Source organism: Nipponia nippon, unplaced genomic scaffold (assembly GCF_047370975.1).
Source record: "Nipponia nippon isolate SJK-2023a ecotype South Korea unplaced genomic scaffold, ASM4737097v1 scaffold_27, whole genome shotgun sequence".
NCBI classification, from domain to species: Eukaryota; Metazoa; Chordata; class Aves; order Pelecaniformes; family Threskiornithidae; genus Nipponia; species Nipponia nippon.
The window spans coordinates 4,886,694-4,905,328 of record NW_028262344.1 but is presented as its reverse complement, the minus strand read 5'-3'; the positions used below and the strand labels follow the sequence as shown (position 1 = coordinate 4,905,328).

The following is an 18,635-nucleotide window of genomic DNA, read 5'->3' as shown; positions in this document are numbered from 1 at the left end:
GAAGAAAATTAACTCTATCCCAGCTGAAACCAGGACAGTAGTCTAAATCCTTCTGGAGGCTGGCTTTGCCATAAAACAAAGTAAGGTCAAGGGACCTGCACAGGAGATCCAGTTCTTAGGAATAAAATGGCAAGATGGGCGTCGTCAGATCCCAATGGATGTGATCAACAAAATCACAGCCATGTCTCCACCAACCAGCAAAAAGGAAACACAAGCTTTCTTGGGCGTTGTGGGTTTTTCGAGAAGGCATATTCCAAATTACAGTCTCATCCTAAGCCCTCTCTATCAAGTGACCCGGAAGAAGAATGATTTCAAATGGGGCCCTGAGCAACGACAAGCCTTTGAGCAAATTAAACGGGAGATAGTTCATGCAGCCGCCCTTGGGCCAGTCCGGGCAGGGCAAGATGTAAAAAATGTGCTCTACACTGCAGCTGGGGAGAACGGCCCTACCTGGAGCCTCTGGCAGAAAGCACCAGGGGAGACTCGAGGTCGACCCCTGGGGTTTTGGAGTCGGGGATACAGAGGAGCCGAGGCTGGCTCTACTCCAACTGAAAAAGAGCTATTGGCAGCATATGAAGGGGTTCGAGCTGCTTCGGAAGTGGTTGGTACTGAAGCACAGCTCCTCCTGGCACCCTGACTGCCAGTGCTGGGCTGGATGTTTGAAGGGAGGGTCCCCTGTACACATCATGCAACTGATGCTACATGGAGTAAGTGGGTGGCACTCATCACCCAACGGGCCCAAATAGGAAACCCCAGTCGCCCAGGAATCTTGGAAGTGATCATGGACTGGCCAGAAAGCAAAGATTTCAGAATATCGCCAGAGGAGGAGGTGACGCGTGCTGAGGAGGCCCCACCGTATAATAAACTACCAGAAAATGAGAAGCAATATGCTCTGTTCACTGATGGGTCCTGTCATCTTGTGGGGAAGCATCGGAGGTGGAAAGCTGCTGTATGGAGTCCTGTACGACAAGTTGCAGAAACTGGTGAAGGAGAAGGGGAATTGAGTCAGTTTGCAGAGGTGAAGGCCATCCAGCTGGCTTTAGATATGGCCGAACGAGAAAAGTGGCCAATGCTCTATCTCTATACCGACTCATGGATGGTGGCAAGTGCCCTGTGGGGGTGGTTGCAGCAACGGAAGCAGAGCAACTGGCAGGGCAGAGGCAAACCCATCTGGGCTGCCGCATTGTGGCAAGATATTGCTGCCCGGGTAGAGAACCTGGTTGTAAAAGTACGTCATGTAGATGCTCACGTACCCAAGAGTCGGGCCGGTGAAGAACATCAAAACAACCAGCAGGTGGACCAGGCTGCTAAGATTGAAGTGGCTCAGGTGGATCTCGACTGGCACCATAAGGGTGAATTATGTCTAGCTTGGTGTTCCCATGACACCTCAGGCCACCAAGGAAGAGATGCAACATATAGATGGGCTCGCGATCGAGGGGTGGACCTGACCATGGACGCTATTGCACAGGTTATCCATGAATGCGAAACATGCGCTGCAATCAAGCAAGCCAAGTGGTTCAAGCCTCTCTGGTATGGAGGACGATGGCTGAAATATCAATATGGGGAGGCCTGGCAGATTGATTATATCACACTCCCACAAACCCGCCAAGGCAAGCGCCATGTGCTTACAATGGTGGAAACAACCACCAGATGGCTGGAAACATATCCTGTGCCCCATGCCACCACCTGGAATGCTGTCCTGGGCCTTGAAAAGCAAGTCCTATGGTGACATGGCACCCCAGAAAGAATTGAGTCAGACAATGGGACTCATTTCCAAAGCAACCTCATAGACACCTGGGCCAAAGAGCATGGCATTGAGGGGGTACAGCACATCCCCTGTCATGCACCAGCCTCTGGGAAAATTGAATGATACAATGGACTGTTAAAGAGTACACTAAAAGCCATGGGTGGTGGGAGAGTCAAACACTGGGATACACATTCAGCAAAGGCCACCTGGTTAGTCAACACCAGGGGATCTGCCAATCGAGCTGGCCCTGCCCACTCAAAACTTTTACGTACTGTAGAAGGGGATAAAGTCCCTGTAGTGCACCTAAAAAATATGCTGGGGAAGACAGTCTGGGTTACTCCCGTCTCAGGCAGAGGCAAACCCATTTGTGGGATTGCTTTTGCTCAAGGACCTGGGTGCACTTGGTGGGTGATGCGGGAGGATGGGGAAGTCCGATGTATACCTCAAGGAGACTTGGTTTTGGGTGAAAATAGCCAATGAACTGAATGGTATGATGTTAGTTGCTGTATAATACTGTATGTCATCACTTCTGTGATTACTATGTGCCATATCAACAGTATACAGTAAGAATCACCCAAATTAATGAAGAATGAACTTTGAGGAAACCGAGCAAAGTGCAGCGGTGATGGAACCAGAACTGGCTTCAGCATGCAACAATCCAACACCACACACCATCCCTCCTGCCCTGAAAGACTGTTATGATGGATGAAGCCCAAAGTCATGGACTAAATGAACTCAACAAACATTTTAGAGGGATAGCCTGTAGACTAGGGAAATTATATCTATATGTGTGTATATATATATATAAAAAATATATAAAAAGACTGGAAAAGTGGTAGTGATTAATTGGAATGTATTTGAAAGATCTGGGCATGACGTATATGGTATGGAATAAGGGGTGGATACTGTCCTGGTTTCAGCTGGGATAGAGTTAATTTTCTTCTTAGTAGCTGGTATGGTGCTGTGTTTTGGATTTAGGATGAGAATAATGTTGATAACACACTGATGTTTTAGTTGTTGCTAAGTAGTGCTTACACCAGTCAAGGACTTTCCAGCTTCCCATGCTCTGCCCAGTGCACAAGAAGCTGGGAGGGGGCACAGCCAGGACAGCTGACCCAGACTGGCCCAAGGGCTATTCCATACCGTATGGCGTCATGCTCAGTATATAACTGGGGCGAGTTGGCCGGGGAGGGAAGGGATTGCTGCTCGGGAATGGGCTGGGCATCAGTCAGTGGGTGGTGAGCAATTGTATAGTCTATCACTTGCTTTGTATATTATTATTGTATTATATTATTATTATTACTACTACTACTACTACTATTCTATTTCATTTTACTTCAATTATTAAACTGTTCTTATCTCAACCCAGGAGTTTTCTGACTTTCACCCTTCCAATTCTCTCCCCCATCCCACTGGGGTGGGGGGAGTGAGTGAGCGGCTGTGTGGTGCTTAGTTGCTGACTGGGGTTAAACTACAACAGGCACCTTATATAGAAACTGCATCTTGGCTCTGAAGCATCATGGGGTCTGTGCAGGGATGGGGACAGGATGTGTGGGGCACGCGGGCACCACAGGGATGGGGACATATGGGGTGCAAGGGGACAGTGGGGACAATGCACTGGGTGCTGTGGGGACAGAGCTCTGTGGGGCACATGGGCATCACAGAGACAGGGCCATGTGGGGCACAGAGGCATCATGGGGAGAGGGACTTGTGAGGCACATGGGCATCACTGGGCTGGGGCACACAGGGACGGGGCCACATGAGGCACAAGGGCACACATATCCCTGTCCCCACCATGCCCTATGGCCTGTCCCCACAGTGCCCTCATGCCCCATGTGGCCTTGACCCTCTGTGCCCCATCCCTGCCACAACCATGAGCCCCACACATCCCTGTCCCGTGACGCCCATGTGCCTGCCCCACATGATTCTGCCACCATGATATCCATATGCCCCATGTCCCCGTCCCCACGATGCCCCATCCCTACAGCAGCCCTCATGTTTCCCTGTCCCTGCATGCCCCATCCCTTCCATGCCCACAGGCCCCACACATCCCTGCCTCCACAATACCCATGTGCCCCACATGTCCCTGTCCCCACAACACCCTATAGCCCATCCCTGCGATGCCCACAGATGCCTCGTGCCCCACATGGCCCTGTCCCCATGTCACGGTCCCCACTGGCCCCGGGGCGTGTGTGTGTGTGTGGGTGACCCACCGGTGTGCAGGGAGAGCCAGCCCTTGCGGTGGGCGATGTAGTGGGGGGCGTGCGCCTTCTCGTAGGTGACCGGCTTGTCCCCTTTTGCCCACGCGCACCCGCGCTGCCCGTGTCTATGGGGACGGTGGCGTCAGAGGGGTGGGGACCCGGTGGGCGAGGTGGGGAGGGGGCAGCCCCGCGGCTTACCTTGAGGCAGGCGGGGGTGGTGTGGAGGTGCCGGGTGACGTCGGGGACGGGGATGGGGCGGACGCGGGGCACTGCCTGGTGAGGGACAGGGGTGAGGGACAGCGGGCACCCACAGCAGCCGGCGACCCCGGGGCTGGGCCTGCCCAGTCTCGGTGCCCCCAATGTCCCCAGGGTACCCTGCGTGCGGAGCACCCCCCACCCTGTGACCCCCTGCCCACTGTCCCCAGAGCGGAGCCATGGTTGCTGGAGCCCTCCGCACCTGGTGTCCTGTGACCGGTGACCCCCATGCCGTGTCCCCCACACCTGGCATCCCCTATACCCCATGTCCCCACTGTCCCACCCACCCGGTGTCCCCTGTATCCAGTGACCCTGGTGCCCCTCATACCCAGTGTCCCTCATACCCAGTGTCCCCCATGCCCACACTCTCCCCTTCCCCATGTCCCCCCATGCCTGGAGCCCCTGGTGCTCCCCAGACCCACTGTCCCCTACACCCAGTGCCCCTGTGTCCCCCCTACCCGGTGTCCCCCAGACCCGCTGTCCCCTACACCCAGTGCCCCTGTGTCCCCCCTACCCGGTGTCCCCCAAACCCGCTGTCCCCTACACCCAGTGCCCCTGTGTCCCCCCTACCCGGTGTCCCCCAGACCCGCTGTCCCCTACACCCAATGCCCCAGTGTCCCCCATGCCCACGTTCCCCCCATGCCTGGTGCCCGCCATGCCCAGTGTCCCCCATGCCCCCCATAACTAGTGTCCCCTATATCCAGTGTCCCTGGTGTCCCCCACACCCGCTGTCCCCTGTGTCCCCTCATACCTGGGGTCCCCAGAGCCCCCCATGCCCACATCCCCCCCCCAGGCCTGGGGCCCCTGGGGCCCCCCGTTCCCGGTGTCCGCCATTCCCGGTGTCGCCCATACCTGGTGTCCCCCGTGTCCCCACACCCAGTGTTCCCCACAGCCGGTGTCCCCAGAGTCCCCCATACTCCCAACCCCCTCAGGCCTGGGGCCCCCCCCCCCCCGGGTCCCCCACCCCCGTGACCCCCACCCCCGGTGTCCCCGCTCGTCCCCGGTGTCCCCGGGTTCCCCCCGTCCCGCCCCTCACCCGCAGCACCCGGGCAGCCATGGGAGCCGCCATCTTGGCAGGGCGGGCGGGGCGGGGCGGCGGCGGCGCCCCCTGGCGGCTGGAGGCCGCGGGGGAGGAATGGGGGGTGCTGGGGGGACACTGGGGGTACTGGGGGTGACTGGGGTACTGGGAGCACTGGGGATGCTGGGGGAGATACTAGGGGCACTGGGGGATACTGCGGGTATTGGGGGGTACAGCACTGGGGGGTACTGGGGGAAACTGGGGGTACTAGGTTTAATGGGGGTACTGGGAGCACTGGGGGTACTGGGAGTAATGGTACTGGGGGATACTGGGGAAACAAGGTAATGAGGTTAATGGAGTGTACCGGTGAAACTGAGGGTAATAGGGGTACTGAGAGCACTGGGGGATAATGGGGATAACGGGGGGTATGGGGAGGTACTGGGGGGCACTGGGGGTAATGGGAGACACTGGAAGTTACTGGGGCGCATTGGGGGATACTGGGGTAATAGGGGCAGTAGGGGATACTGAGGGGATACTGGGAGCACTGGAGGATGCTGAGGGTAATGTGGGGGCACTGGGGGTTGTTGGGGGTAATGGGAGACACTGGGGGATACTGAAGGTTACTGGGGGGGGGTACTGGTAGGCACTGGGCAGGCACCCATGGGAAATTGGGCAGGTACTGGGAGGGCACTGCAGGGACATCCATAAAGGTACTGGGCTGGGCATCAAAGGGGGCACTGGCCTGGCACTGAGGGGGCACTGGGATGGCACTGGGATGGCACTTGGGGGCATGGGCATGGCACTGGGCTGGCACTGGGGGCATTGGGGGGCACTGGGATGGCAGCTGGGGGCATGGGGCTGGCACTGGGCTGGCACTGGGGGCACTGGGATGGCACTTCGGGGCAGAGGGATGGCACTGGGATGGCACAAGTGGGCGGTGGTGAGCACTGGAGAGCACTGGGTAGACACTTGGTAGCACAGGGCTGGCACTGGGCTGGCACTGGAGGGCAGTGGGGTGCTGAGGTGCTCGGGGATGCTGTGGTAACCCCCAAGGACGAGGTGGGGGATGCACGCGGTGCCCATGTGCCAGGCACTGCCCTCGTGCAAGGGCCCCCGTGCGAGGTGCCTGTGCAAGGCTGTGTCCCCGTGCAAGGCGATGCCCCTCGTGCAAAGCCCCTCGTGCAAAGCCCCCCATGCACCTCCATGGCACGCAGCCCCCCCGTGCCCGGTGCTGCTGTGTCTGCCAGGCCGGGGTGGCACGTGTCGTGGGGGCTTGGGGGGACACGGCCATGGCGGACACGGGGGCACGGGGACAGCGGCGGGGCCAAGAGGGTGGGGTACAAGGTGGCAGCCCCCAGGTGTCCGCCATTTGCTGCCCCCGGCCCTGCTGCAGCCCAGGGTCCCTGGGCAGGTCAAGCTCTGGCTTTGGGTGCTGGTCCCACTCCCAGTGGGCCCCATGGGTCCTGGTCCTGCTGGGGGTCCCCAGTGCTGGGACATGGCTTTCCTGACTTGGCGATGGGCCACCTGTGGGACAGATGGATGGGGGGGGAGGGAACAAAGAGCAAACCCCACCCGGGGGTGGGTGCCTGAGTGCCGCGGCTGGTGCTAACGGGGCCGGCTGTGCTAACGAAGCAATGGCCCCCAGCTGCCAGGGGGCTGGCCCCCCCATCCAGCTGTGCCCCATCGGGCAGGGACTGCTCTGGGGGCCTCTTAAACCCCTGTGGGAGCTACTGGGAAGTCCTGAGTGCTTACTAGGAGCCAGCTATTGTTTACTGGGTGCTTATTACTCCTGGGAGTGACTAGGAGCCAGCTGCTGCCTATTGGGAGCTACTGGGGGCTGCTGGGAGTGACTGGTAGCTCTTGAGGGCTCCTGGGTGCCTGCTGGGAGCTTGTGGGTGGGACCACCCTGGGTGGGTGCTGGCTGCTGCCTGCAAGAGCTGCTGGGGGAGTACAGAGCATTGCTGGGTGCCGTCAATCCCCTTGGGTGGGTTTGGGGGTGCTGCATCCCTGTCCTGCTGGGAGCAGGGGGTGCTTCTGCTTTCCCCCCAAGCTCCCCTGGGTCCCCCCCCCCCCCCCCCCCCAGCCCTGGCTGAAGCTCCCTCCAACCCTTGGCTGGGCAGAGGCTGCCCTTGGTGTGAGCCCCCCCCCCCCCACCTGGGGGGGAGGGGTCCCAGGGTGTAGCCCCCCCCACCTTTCCCTATCTTGGTGCTGGGTGCAGGGAGTCTGAGGGCACCCAGTAAGCAGGAGTTTTATTTTCTGGGTGCTTCTGCAGAAGCAGAGCTGGGTGCTTGAATAATGCTCTTTGACTCTGCAGATTCATGGTATGCTAGTTCTGGGGCTGTGCCCCCAGTGCTGTCAGGGGGCTCAGGGGAAGGTGATGGTGGTGAGCGGGGGCTGTGGGGTGAGAGATGCTGGGATGGAGCTTCATTTCTTTTGCTATGTGTTTTTTTTCTCCTGTTGCAGGTGTAGCAAGGCCCTTTGCAGCCGGGGTCAGCCCCGCGGGAGCAAACCCGGGTGGCTCCTGCAGCGGTGGGGGCCAGGGGGCTGGGCTGGGGGGGCTGCTGGGGACCCCTTGCCCATGTGCAGGCAGTTTGTGGAGCTGCATTGCTGGGGGGATCCCGGTAGCTGTGCTGGGGGGGCTGCCTGTGGCTTGAGGGGAGCCCTTCTCCTCCAGGCAGCAGGTGATGCCCTGGGGATGGGGCTGTGCCCTGGGCAGCCTCAGTGCTGCCCTGGGGGTCCTGATGTGCCCCCCCATTGCTGCTCAGGGGGCGCCTGGCTCCCTCCCAGGGGTGCGGGGGTCCTGGATGGGCCCCCCCCAGCCCAGTGTGTCTCAGCCTTGAAGATGTGTGTCCCTGGCTCCGCTGGAGGATGGAACGAGGGGTGAGATGGGGTGAGGTTGGTCTGTGCTGCTGGGGGACTCCTGCCCCCCCCGGGGTGCTGAGGGAAGGTTCCATGGGTTCTCCTGGTCCTGGCTGGGGGCTCTGCCATAGAGGGCCTTGCCTCCCCCTGGGGTAGGTGCTGGGGCGTGCTGCTCTGGGGGTACTTCCCCCCCCAGGACCTGGTGCAGCTCCTGCAGCTGAGAAGCAGATGCCGGAATGGAGCTGGGCTCTGCAGCGTGGGGAGACCCAGGTAGGGACCCTCAGGGCCTCTTTGGGAGTGGTGTGGGGGCTTCCCTCTTGGGGTGGCTGGGTGCTGCTCCCTGGGTCCCCCCAAGCCCCCCGGCTCCTGGCTGAAGCCCCCCCTCCAACCCTGGGTTGTGCTGGCTGGGCAGGGGCTGCCCTTGGTGCAAGCCCCCCTGCCTAGGGGTTTGCCGGGGGTAGCCCCCACCTTCCCCCCCATCCCAGTGCTGGGTGCAGGGAGTTTGAGGGCACCCAGTGAGCAGGAGTTTTATTTTCTGGGTGCTTCTGCAGAAGCAGAGCTGGGTGCTTGAATAATGTTCTCTGTCTCTGCGGGTCCGTGGCGTGCCCGCCCTGGGGCTGTGCCCCCCCAGCGCCGTTGGGGGGCTCAGGGGAAGGTGATGGTGGTAAGCGGGGTGAGCTCCAGCGCTGGCTCCACGGCAGCAGGTGGCCTGTGCTCGGGGCTGGTGCTGGGCTGGCGGCTGCCACGGTGGCCGTACTGGAACTTGATGCGCAGCTCCCCGATGTGGGACTGTGGGAGGATGTTGGGGATCCACTCGATGATGAAGGGGGTGGGCTCCTTCTGGGTGGGGGAGGTGTTTCCTGGGGGAGAGAGGGAGAGAGTGGGCCCAGGCTCCCTCATCCATCCCTTTGAGCACCTGGGTCTGCTTCTGTGCCCCCACCCCCAAGTCCTGGGCCCCCCTTTGGTGCCAGGCTCAGCTGTGTGGGTAGGGGTCAAGTTACAGGGGCCCCCTCAAGGCTGGGATTTGGGGGGGGGGGGGCTGTACAATTATGTGTTTAATTGTGCATTTGTAGTTTTTTGCAGGTGTGTGGAAGAGCAGTTAAAGAGGAGGGAGCCCTAGCTGGTGAGATTTATTTTGCCTTTTTCTTCTGGGCGGAGACTGGAGAAGGGGGCAGAAACTCTCTAATGTATTGGGATTTTTTTTTTTTTTGGGGTGTGAGGGTGGGCACCAACATGGAGCTGTGGCTGTGTGTGAGGGGGGGCCCAAGGGGGTGGGACCCTCCCCTGGGGGGAGAGGGCCCCCCTGTGGGTACAGGGGGGTCAGGGGGGGCCCCTTTGGGTTTCAGGGCCCAGTATGACTGGGGGCCCCTGTGTGTGGGTAGGAACAAGGGGGAGTTCTTGTTAGTAGCAGGCCCCTTGATGCTGGGATCTGGCCTCCCAGACTGGGGGGGCTCTTCTTGCCAGGACCCCCCCAGTCCCAGGCAGAGGGGAACAACACAGCACTGCTGGGAGAGAAGGGGGAGTCAGGGGGCATCCCTGGCCACCCCATGCTCTGCAGCTCATACAGGGGTCTTGCTCCAGGCTTCGGGCAGGGGTCTTGGGCTGTTGCTTCCATACTTGGGGGAGAGTCTTCTCAGGGAGGGTGAGCTCTCCTGGCTGCCCCCCCAAGACCAGCCTGGCCCCTGGAGCTTCTTGGCAGAGGCTGGGGGTGCCATTCACCCCAGGTGGGCCAGGAGCCGGGCTTGCCCCACTTACCCACTTTGAGGAAGGTCTTGAGCTCCAGGGGCCGGATGGCCGGCTGCTTCTCCAGGTGCCCGTAGGCCTTGGCGATGCTCTCCACCTCCACCTTGGGGCACCTGAAGAGCTCATAGGTCCCATCCCGGTTCTGGATGAAGCTGTGTGTGACCTCCAGCGGCAGCTGCTGGCAAGTATGGGAGCACCCGGGTGAGGGGCTGGGTTAAGGGGCTGGGGGGCTGCCTCCCCCCCTTACCTCAGACGTATGGAAGATCTGCTTGACCTGCAGGACACTGGTGATGTGCCACGTGTACTTGGCGAAGGTGCCCAGGGGAAGGGCGTCCTTGCAGACAAAAGCTGCAGGGAGGGAAAGGGCAGGGGATAAGGTTCACTCTCTGCTTTTTCTTCCTTTTCTTCTCCCCTTTTCTCTTTAGCCTCAGCTCTCCCTCCAGCTTGTGGCTATCTGCCTTGCCTTGGAAGCAGCCCCAGCTCTTGTGTACTCGGCTTTGTCCTTGCCCGTGGGCTCTTCTCCAGGATTCTGTTAATCCAGAGCTGCCGATAAAGTGAATCTCAGCTGGCACTGGGCTGGAGAGAGGTGCTTTGTCTCTGTGCTGATGTTCAGCAAGGGGTAGAGGGGGCACAAATGGAGCTAGTGCTCCCCAGGCCTTGCTGCAGCACGGGCAGCAACTTGTGCTCCTGCAGCACTGGCATGATGCATTTAACTTTGCAGAGCTCTGAGTGTGTGCTTAAGCCTGGCTTTATGCTCCACGCTAGCATAAGAGAGAGTGTGTAAAGCAGCAAGGATGCTTCCAGCAGCGAGGGCTGTGAGCTTCCCCTTGGCTCAGAGGCAGTGCTTGGTCAGAGCTGGCTGGGGGTGATGGAGAATAAAGTCTCAGCTTTGAGTCTGGCTGGGGCTGGGTTTATTCCTGCAGCCCAGGCTTGTGCTGCTCTTGTGCTCTGCTAAATTCTGAGAGCTGCTGCCCACAGTCATGCACCAAGCCTGCAGACAGGCTGGGCTTAAGCGGGAGCTGACAGCAACCCCCTGCATAGCAGAGGCTGCATGTCCCATGTAGCTTGTGTGGCTCACTCACACAGCTGCAGCACTTCCCACTTAGCTGCAGTGAGGGGAAAAGCTGCCAGAAACCAGGGAGGAGTGAGGAATCTTTTTCTTGTTGCTGCTGCTGGGTTTTTCCTCCAAAAGCAGCCTGCCTTAACCAGCATGCACAGGGTGTCCCAGGTCTGAGTCTGTGCATATCTTACCTGTAGTGGAGTTGGACAGCTGCTTCTTTGTGCTCCCGCTGGAGATCCTCTGCTGCAGCGCGTCAAAGAAAGCCTGAGGGATGTGGAACACCAGTGGCTCGGGCTTGCCTGTGTGGGCATGAACATGAAGACATGGGGCGAGGGCAAGGGAGAGGCAGCACGGTGTGGGGGCTTGGGGGGAAGGGGGTGCTGGGGGTTGTGCTGCTCAAGCACACCCCCATCTTGCTCCAGTTGTGATTATCTCTGTGACTGGAGACTCTAGCAGCTGGCTGGAAGAGCACTGCCAGTGTTTGACCACCTTCACAGTAAAATATTTTCTTGTATTCAGTTTGGTGCTTCATTTTGTGGCCTTTGCCTCTTGTCCTGTCTGTGGGCGCTGCTGAGCAGAGCCTGGGCCTGCTGGCTTTACTCCCTCCCACCTGACAGAGCAAAACAGCAACTTGTCTTGTGAGGGGCAGGGACTTGGACTTGATAATCCTTGTAGGTCCCTTCCAACTTGAGATATTCGGTGATTTTTCTCAAGCAGTGACTCCCCCTCAAGCTGTCTGTGCTGCAGGTGACAGCCCTGGCTCTCTCTGCTAGAGCCTCTGGTCCCTCCGTCACCGCTGCGGCCCTGCGCTGGACTGGTTCCAGCGTGTCCCTGTCTGCCTCATCCTGGGGAGTGCAGCAGGTGGCTGTACCCCTTGAGGCTTTCGGTCACTCTGTTTGCTAAGCTGGGGTGATGCTGCTGAAGGGGGCCCAGCAGTGACAACATAACTGTCCTTAGGAACCACAGAATTACTTAGGTTGGAAGAGACCCTTAGGATGATTGTGCCCAACCACGCACAGAGCACAGCAGAGTGTGGCTCTGAGCCATCACTGCTGGCAGCTTGCTTCCTGCACTTAATGACACCTTGTAGGAACAGCTGCTGGATAGCAGGACACGTGCATTTGTCTTATGTGACAAACTTCAGAGTGCTCTTATGTTGCTTGGAAACAGCTGTTCCCCTTCAGGCATTTTTTTGGGTCCTTCTCTTTAGGTGAGCCCAGCTGCTCTGCAGTACCTGCCAGCCAGGCACAGCTCTCCCACCAGCCACAAGACTTATAAAGTATGTTCCAGTAAGGATTTTTACAGACATAACACAAGCCACCACCTCCATCTACAGGATGGGCCAGGGATGTGCCCTGCTGCCTGCACAAGTCCCATCCGTCTCTCTCGCTGGGGAAGCGGAGTGGTGCAGGTGACGGTAGCCCCCCACCAGGTATTACAGTCACGAGCCATTGCCGTACGTGCACAGGGAGCATCTCAGCCCTGCACTGAGCAGAGCCCCACCTTCGGGGCATGTGTGGGGGACAAGGAGGACAGCAGAGCGCTCCGGGAAGCCACAGGAAGAAAAGTAGATTACCAGCATTTCTGAGACCTAATGCCACGTGAGGCGTCTCAGCCGACTTCACCTCTTCTGTGTGGCCCCAGGTAGTTCGAATTCAAGCATCAATAACCCCGTAGGGAATTGCTCCCTTCCCCAGCATAAACACCAGCACCAGGCTGCTGCTGAGCATTAAGTCCCTCTTCAGGGAATGAATCAAAGCCGAAAGAAACTTCCCAGAGCGAAATAACATTTGCTCCACTTGCCTCCCTTGGGGCTAACAATTATTTAATGCTGCCAAGAGCTTAAAGACAGAGGTAGTGCAGAGAGTGGAGTCATGCCCAAAGACTCTCCTGAGGCGGTCCCCAAAGCCTTACCCTCAAACTGGTAATGCATGGTTTGGTGGATGTGTTCGGTGACGCTGGCCAGCCAGTCCTGGAAGGAGAGGGTCACCACTGTGTAACAAACACTACACATCAAGGTTATCCCACCAGATCTCCAGCCGACCCGGGCTTTATACCCCCAGCAGTAGGCGTGTCATGTTATAAGGGGCGGAGACAAGGGAGGGTCGACCCTTAACTCTTTCCGTACAGCACGTGATCTTCCGGTCGCCAGCCCTTATCTTTACTACAACCTGCGACTCATCCAGTAGCTGGTTACAGCCTACAAGAGAAAGGGAGGGGAAATCAGAATCCGCATCGGCACACAAGTGAAGTGCCAAGCCAGACGGACAAGAGAAATAACCAAGACCAAGCCACACTGGCTGCCCCACAGGCACAGCTCCTCTCCGGCCAGCTCCAGTCCAGTATTCCCCATTTTACCTGCACCAGTTTCCCCAGCAGTGCAGACACCACTACCTTAAACAGAGCTCAGAAAGGCACCAGGACAACAAACAAAACTACCTTTCCATCTAGTCGATGGATTAGACGCTGCTGCCTTGGGCACCAGGGCTTGGAAATGCAGGACTGCTTTAACAGCAGCAATCTGCTTTTAAAATCCCCTCGCCTGCTCTCAGCAAGAGCTGCAGCCTCCGCACCACGGTACAATTATGGCGCCTCACCGGGGAGCAGCTTTCACAGCACCCATCCCCAGGAGCGGGACCCGCCGAGCACCGACGCTCCCTGGGGTGCGCGTGAGCGGCTGTGGGAACCAAACTATCTCGGGGGAAAGGGGAAACAGAAGAGATTTGTACCACTTTCTAGGCCAAAACTAAAGCTAAGAGGAACAAAAGCACTAAACCAAGGCTCCGACCCAGGCCCAGACCATAACCAGCATGGAGAGCGGCTTTCTCTAAAGGGCTCTGAGTTGCTGGGAAGACACACAGGTTTTCACGGCATTGGACTGACCCTTCCCTCTCTGAACATCATATATAAACATATATAAACACATTTAAACACACAGTCAGCTGCTCAGAGACAACAGTTATTACATTTGTGCCCACAGCAATCTCCCTGAGGCAGCCATGAGTTCCCATCTCCATCACAGCTGGCAGGCTCCCCGCACCGGACAGTGCTTCTGAGCAAGGATTTGCCACTGGAAACCACAGCTACTCTGGCCACAAGTCCCCCCCAGCAGCTCTGGACATTAAGAGATGCTGCAAACACCGGCAGTGGCAAAAAAAGCAAGGGAGACAAGCTCACAACTTTGCCTGACCCAATTCGCCTATCCATTTTATCCAGGAGGGCACTTAATGGCATTAGCAGATATTTAATAACGCCTGCCCGCTCACGGCAACGCTGGCCCCAGCACAAGTCAACTTCTTTAAGCTTGCCACACCAAGAAATCCACCAAAGCCACCCTGGGAGGTTGCCAACATTGTCCTTCTCTAACAACCACGCTTACAGCTAGCCAGAGCTACGCCAGCACCCTGAGCTACGCAAGACGCACACAGCTGCCAGCAACACCGAGGTGCCCGCGACTCATTTTTGCCTCCTAGAGCAAGCGACGGACAGAGAGGGCTCGGCCGTCCCCTCCACAGGGGTTACGGCAGCGCAAACCGAATGGCTGAGGGCATCCACCCAGTCCCCGAGTGCTCCTGACCGCCGGCGAGAGGCGTGGCCAAGGCTCACCTTGTCTTTTCAGCGAGGAGGCGACAGCCGGCTTCTTCAGGCTGCTTCTCCTGGCGTTGCCGTGAGCTGGGTCTTGAGCCAGGAGAGGGCTGGTCACCTGCGCCCCTGAGGGATCGTTTAAAAGAGCGTCAGCGCACAAGTCCCGGGGGTCCGCTGGCACCCCACGCGGGCATCTCTTGCACGGCAGGGTGGGTGGGACGGAGAAATTGCCTCTCTCCTTAGAGTGGGCTCTCACCACAGCTCTTGCCACCTTACCACCACTAATGATCATTAAAAGACCCGCCTGGACTCAGGGCGGGAGCATCCCAGCGCCCAGGGCCTCTCTGAAAGCTTCCACTGGCACCGGACACAGCATGTGGCCAGCTATGAGTCCAGCAGATCACGGCAGGGCTGTCGCTCTCGAGGTCATGACAGCCGGGCAACAGCTTTCAGCTTCGGACCACATCCACCCCGTCCCACAGAGCCTCCAGCAGACACTCACCAGCCATTACATCCTTTTTCCTCTTCTTGGGCTTGGCAGCAGCCGCCTCCCCAGCCTGCACCGTGGATTCGGGGCCACAGACCAACTGCGGGACCACAATCCCTTTCAGCCCTAGGAGAAACAAGACTCCGCCCTTAAGAGCATCTCAACCACGTGCAGCAGTACTGTGGGGATGTGGGGGTCTCACGTCCCCCTCCCCACACCGGCACTTGGCCCCCTGAGATCTCCCAGCACACCTCAAACAGCCTCAGAGAAACCCCAAAGTCCTCCCGGCCCTACAGACATGCTTCTTGGGGGGGAACATGGAGGCGAGTGGTGATTTGAATTCACTCCCATTGCTCAGGTCGCTATCCTCGGGGCACATTTTCACTTTTGGGTGCTTCAAGACAGGGTGGGATCATCTGGGCCTGCCTATCGGGGTGCACAACCCCCCAGGGGACTGAACCCCAGAGGCTGCTGACGTGGGAGGGGGGTTCACAAGGAGCTGGGCTTCTCCCAGCACTGCTCTGGCTCAAAGGGAAGAGGAACCCGACTCGCCCCAAGCACCCATCACAGCAAAGCCCGGCAGGATCTGCCCCCCTCCCAGCTCCCAGGGGAGTGCAGGGAGCAGCCCGCTCTGCTCCCACACGCTGGGAGCCAGGAGCAAGCTGCAGCCCAGAGGGGATCGCTCCCCACAAAACTCTGCCTGTAGAAGGAGGGGGGAGGAAATGAAGCTCCAGCTAATGAAGCGCTGAGAGGGAGCAGACATGAGGGCAGCTCTCGCCTGGCAGCACAGGAAAAGTGAGGCAGCTGCCAGAGCGGGAGGTATCAGCCCGACAGGGCCCCCTGAAATCCTCTGTGCGTTGTCCTCCCCCACCTACCACTGGAGTCGTAGGCGAGGAAGTCGGCGAACTCCTGCGCCAGGCTCTCGTCGCTGGCGAAGGCGCAGATGCAGGCGAAGAAGTGAATGCAGCGCGGTGGCGGTGCCTCCTCCTCGGCCGGGCCGCCCTTGCTGGGCTTCAGCGCCTGGCAGGAGCAGGAGAACCTGTGGTCCGCCAGCGTCTTCGCGCTCATCTTCTGGGCAAAGGAGGCGTGCAGGTAGCCGAGGCTGTGCTTCTGGCTGGCCTTGCACTTCACCACCAGGATGTTCTTGGTGATCCGCTGCACCAGCGGCCCCGTTGGCTCGGTCGCCAGCTGCCATATGGTTTGTTTGGTTTCGGGCGAAGCCTGCATGGAGTTGAGCACCGAGCTTTTCAGGGTGAGTGGGGTGGCCTCGGTCTGGCAGTTCAGGGCCAGTTTGATGTGCTGGCACTGGTTCTCCACCACGCCTTGCGTGGCCACTTTCAGACATGATGGCACGTAGCAGCGGCCAGAGCTGAGCTGTGTGATGATGGTCCCGTCCACTGTCTGGATGGCCGTCTCCGAGACCCCCAGCTCCACAAAGCACCGGTAATCCGGTCCCCGGTCCCTCTGCCGCACTGAATAAACCTGTAAGTCGGAGCCGGTGATGATCTTGACGGCGTCGATGCTGGGCTACTTGCGCGTGCCATAGCGGAAGACGGTCCCGCAGTTCTTGTTCTTGCAGCTTAGGCCTCGGGTGCCGTTGTAAGTGCCGCAGCGGGGACATTTCCGGATGCCCCGGAGCGTGGCCTTCCCCAGGTCGGACAGGAAGGAGGGGACTTTGGTCCTCAGCGATGCTGGCTCCATCCTCCAGGGAACCTGGAAGGGCAGAGATTGGAGAGGTGAGTTAATACAGCCTGGGGAGGTGGACGGGACGAGAGGGACAGTGGGGACGCAGCACTCTGCTAGTGACACCTACAGGTCCCTCTGCAGGAGGCGGTGGCCGTCCTCAGTCCCCAGCAGCGGCAGAGATGGAGAGGAGACACAGAGAGAGGGGGGAGCAACCAGCTGCCTGGTCCCGGCAGGACAGGCAAGGGTCCCTGCTGGTCACTGTGCCACCCTGCTGCAGTCCCACACTGGCTACTTCAGGTCTTTCCTCGCAACCGAGGCCTGAAGTGACACCCGGGTGTGACACGACACACCACGGCAGTGTGCACGACACACCATGGCAGCGTCCCTCTCATCAAAGTGCCACCCGACTCTGACACCTCCACCCCAGCGCCCACCCCCTGCTATTTCCCAGGCTCAGCCGCGTGGGAGAAAAATGAGGCTAAAAAGAGAGTTTTTGGCATGTGTGTGCCTGTGGCCCAAGCCACGGGGTCATCCCTGTGGGGTAAATAAAATTAAATAAAGGATGTGGGATGTAAATAAAGCTGGGCAGCTTGCCCAGCACTGCAGGGGGATGCACAGAGCCCCTGTGTGCTTGCTGAGCACAGCACAGCTGCTCGAGAGACACTGAAGTGGAAATCACCATCCAAGGCAGCAACGATGGGACAGAAAACCATGCGTGGACAGGACAGAAATGGGGCAATTCCCCCCCGGATCCACCCGGGTCAGGGTTTTGTACCAGGTTGGCAGACAAGGAGCAGGAGTGCCTGCCGGTGAGCCACCCCGGTGCTGGGAGGAGCCGCTGGCCCTGCAATCATGGAATCACAGGATCGGTTGGGTTGGGGAAGACTTTTAAGATCATGGAGTCCAACCGTTAACCTGGCGCTGCCAAGGCGGCACTAAACCATGTCCCTAAGCACCACCTCTACCCGTCTTTTAAATACCTCCAGGGATGGGGACTCCACCACTTCCCTGGGCAGCCTGTGCCAGGGCCTGACAGCCCTTTCGGGAAGAAGTTTTCCCTAATATCCAACCCAAACCTCCCCTGGCGCAGCTTGAGGCCGTTCCCTCTCGTCCCATCGCTTGTTCCTGGGGAGAAGAGACCGACCCCCACCTCGCTACAGCCTCCTTTCAGGCAGTTGTACAGAGCAATAAGGTCTCCCCTCAGCCTCCTCTTCTCCAGGCTAAACAACCCCAGCTCCCTCAGCCACTCCTCCCCAGCCTCGGGCTCCAGACCCTTCACCAGCTTCGTTGCCCTTCTCTGGACACGCTCCAGCACCTCCATGTCCTTCTTGTAGTGAGGGGCCCAAAACACGTCACTGCCGTGGCGTCGCCGTGACGTCGCACCCCACCGCCCCGCCGTGCCCCCTCCCTGATGTCACTTCCTGTCCCGCGGGCGCGGGGTTCCCCCCTCCCCCCCGCCGCCTCCTCCCTCCTTACCTGAGCGGCGGCGCGCGCCCCTCGTTCCTGCCCCGGACCGCCGCGAGGGCGCTTAACGACCCGCCTCCGCCATGGCGTCGACCCGCTCGCTCCCGTTGGTTCGCCGAGGCCACGTGGGGCGCAGCAGGGGCCGCTGGGAGGCGTAGTCCGCGGAGGCGCCGCGCCGCGCATGCGCGCGGCGTCGCCTCCGCGGACTACACCTCCCAGCAGCCCCCGCGGCGGCTTTGCAGCAAAAATCGACCCTTTTCGGCCTTTTTTTCCTCCCCAAATTCCCCGAGCAGCCGCTCCCCTCGTCTCGGGTAGGGCGAAAACCGACGCGGGGACACGAAATAAGAAAAGAGAGCACACAACGAGCTTCGGTTTGGGTGTTTCCCCCGCCTTTTTTTTGGTTTTTTTTTTTTTTTTTGCCTTTTTTCTGAAGGCTGGTCAAGAGGTAGGACAGAAAAAGTCGTTTTTGGCTTCTGAAGGTTTGCAGAGCTCACGTCGCCTTCTGCTTCCTGGGTGAAACAGCACTCACA

The 18,635-nt window shown here is 59.2% G+C and overlaps 1 protein-coding gene across 1 annotated transcript; it reads right to left on the bottom strand.

The window, feature by feature from the left end:
• Nucleotides 1-8,597: 8,597 nt before the first annotated feature.
• Nucleotides 8,598-18,209, bottom strand: CUNH2orf42 (chromosome unknown C2orf42 homolog). The gene is given in 10 exon segments (XM_087763129.1): nucleotides 8,598-8,940; nucleotides 9,836-9,998; nucleotides 10,071-10,171; nucleotides 11,075-11,182; nucleotides 12,798-12,874; nucleotides 13,056-13,083; nucleotides 14,490-14,594; nucleotides 14,971-15,081; nucleotides 15,831-16,668; nucleotides 18,118-18,209. Coding segments are annotated over 9 exon segments (1,734 nt in total). The 5' UTR covers nucleotides 16,657-16,668; nucleotides 18,118-18,209; the 3' UTR covers nucleotides 8,598-8,725.
• Nucleotides 18,210-18,635: the final 426 nt, after the last annotated feature.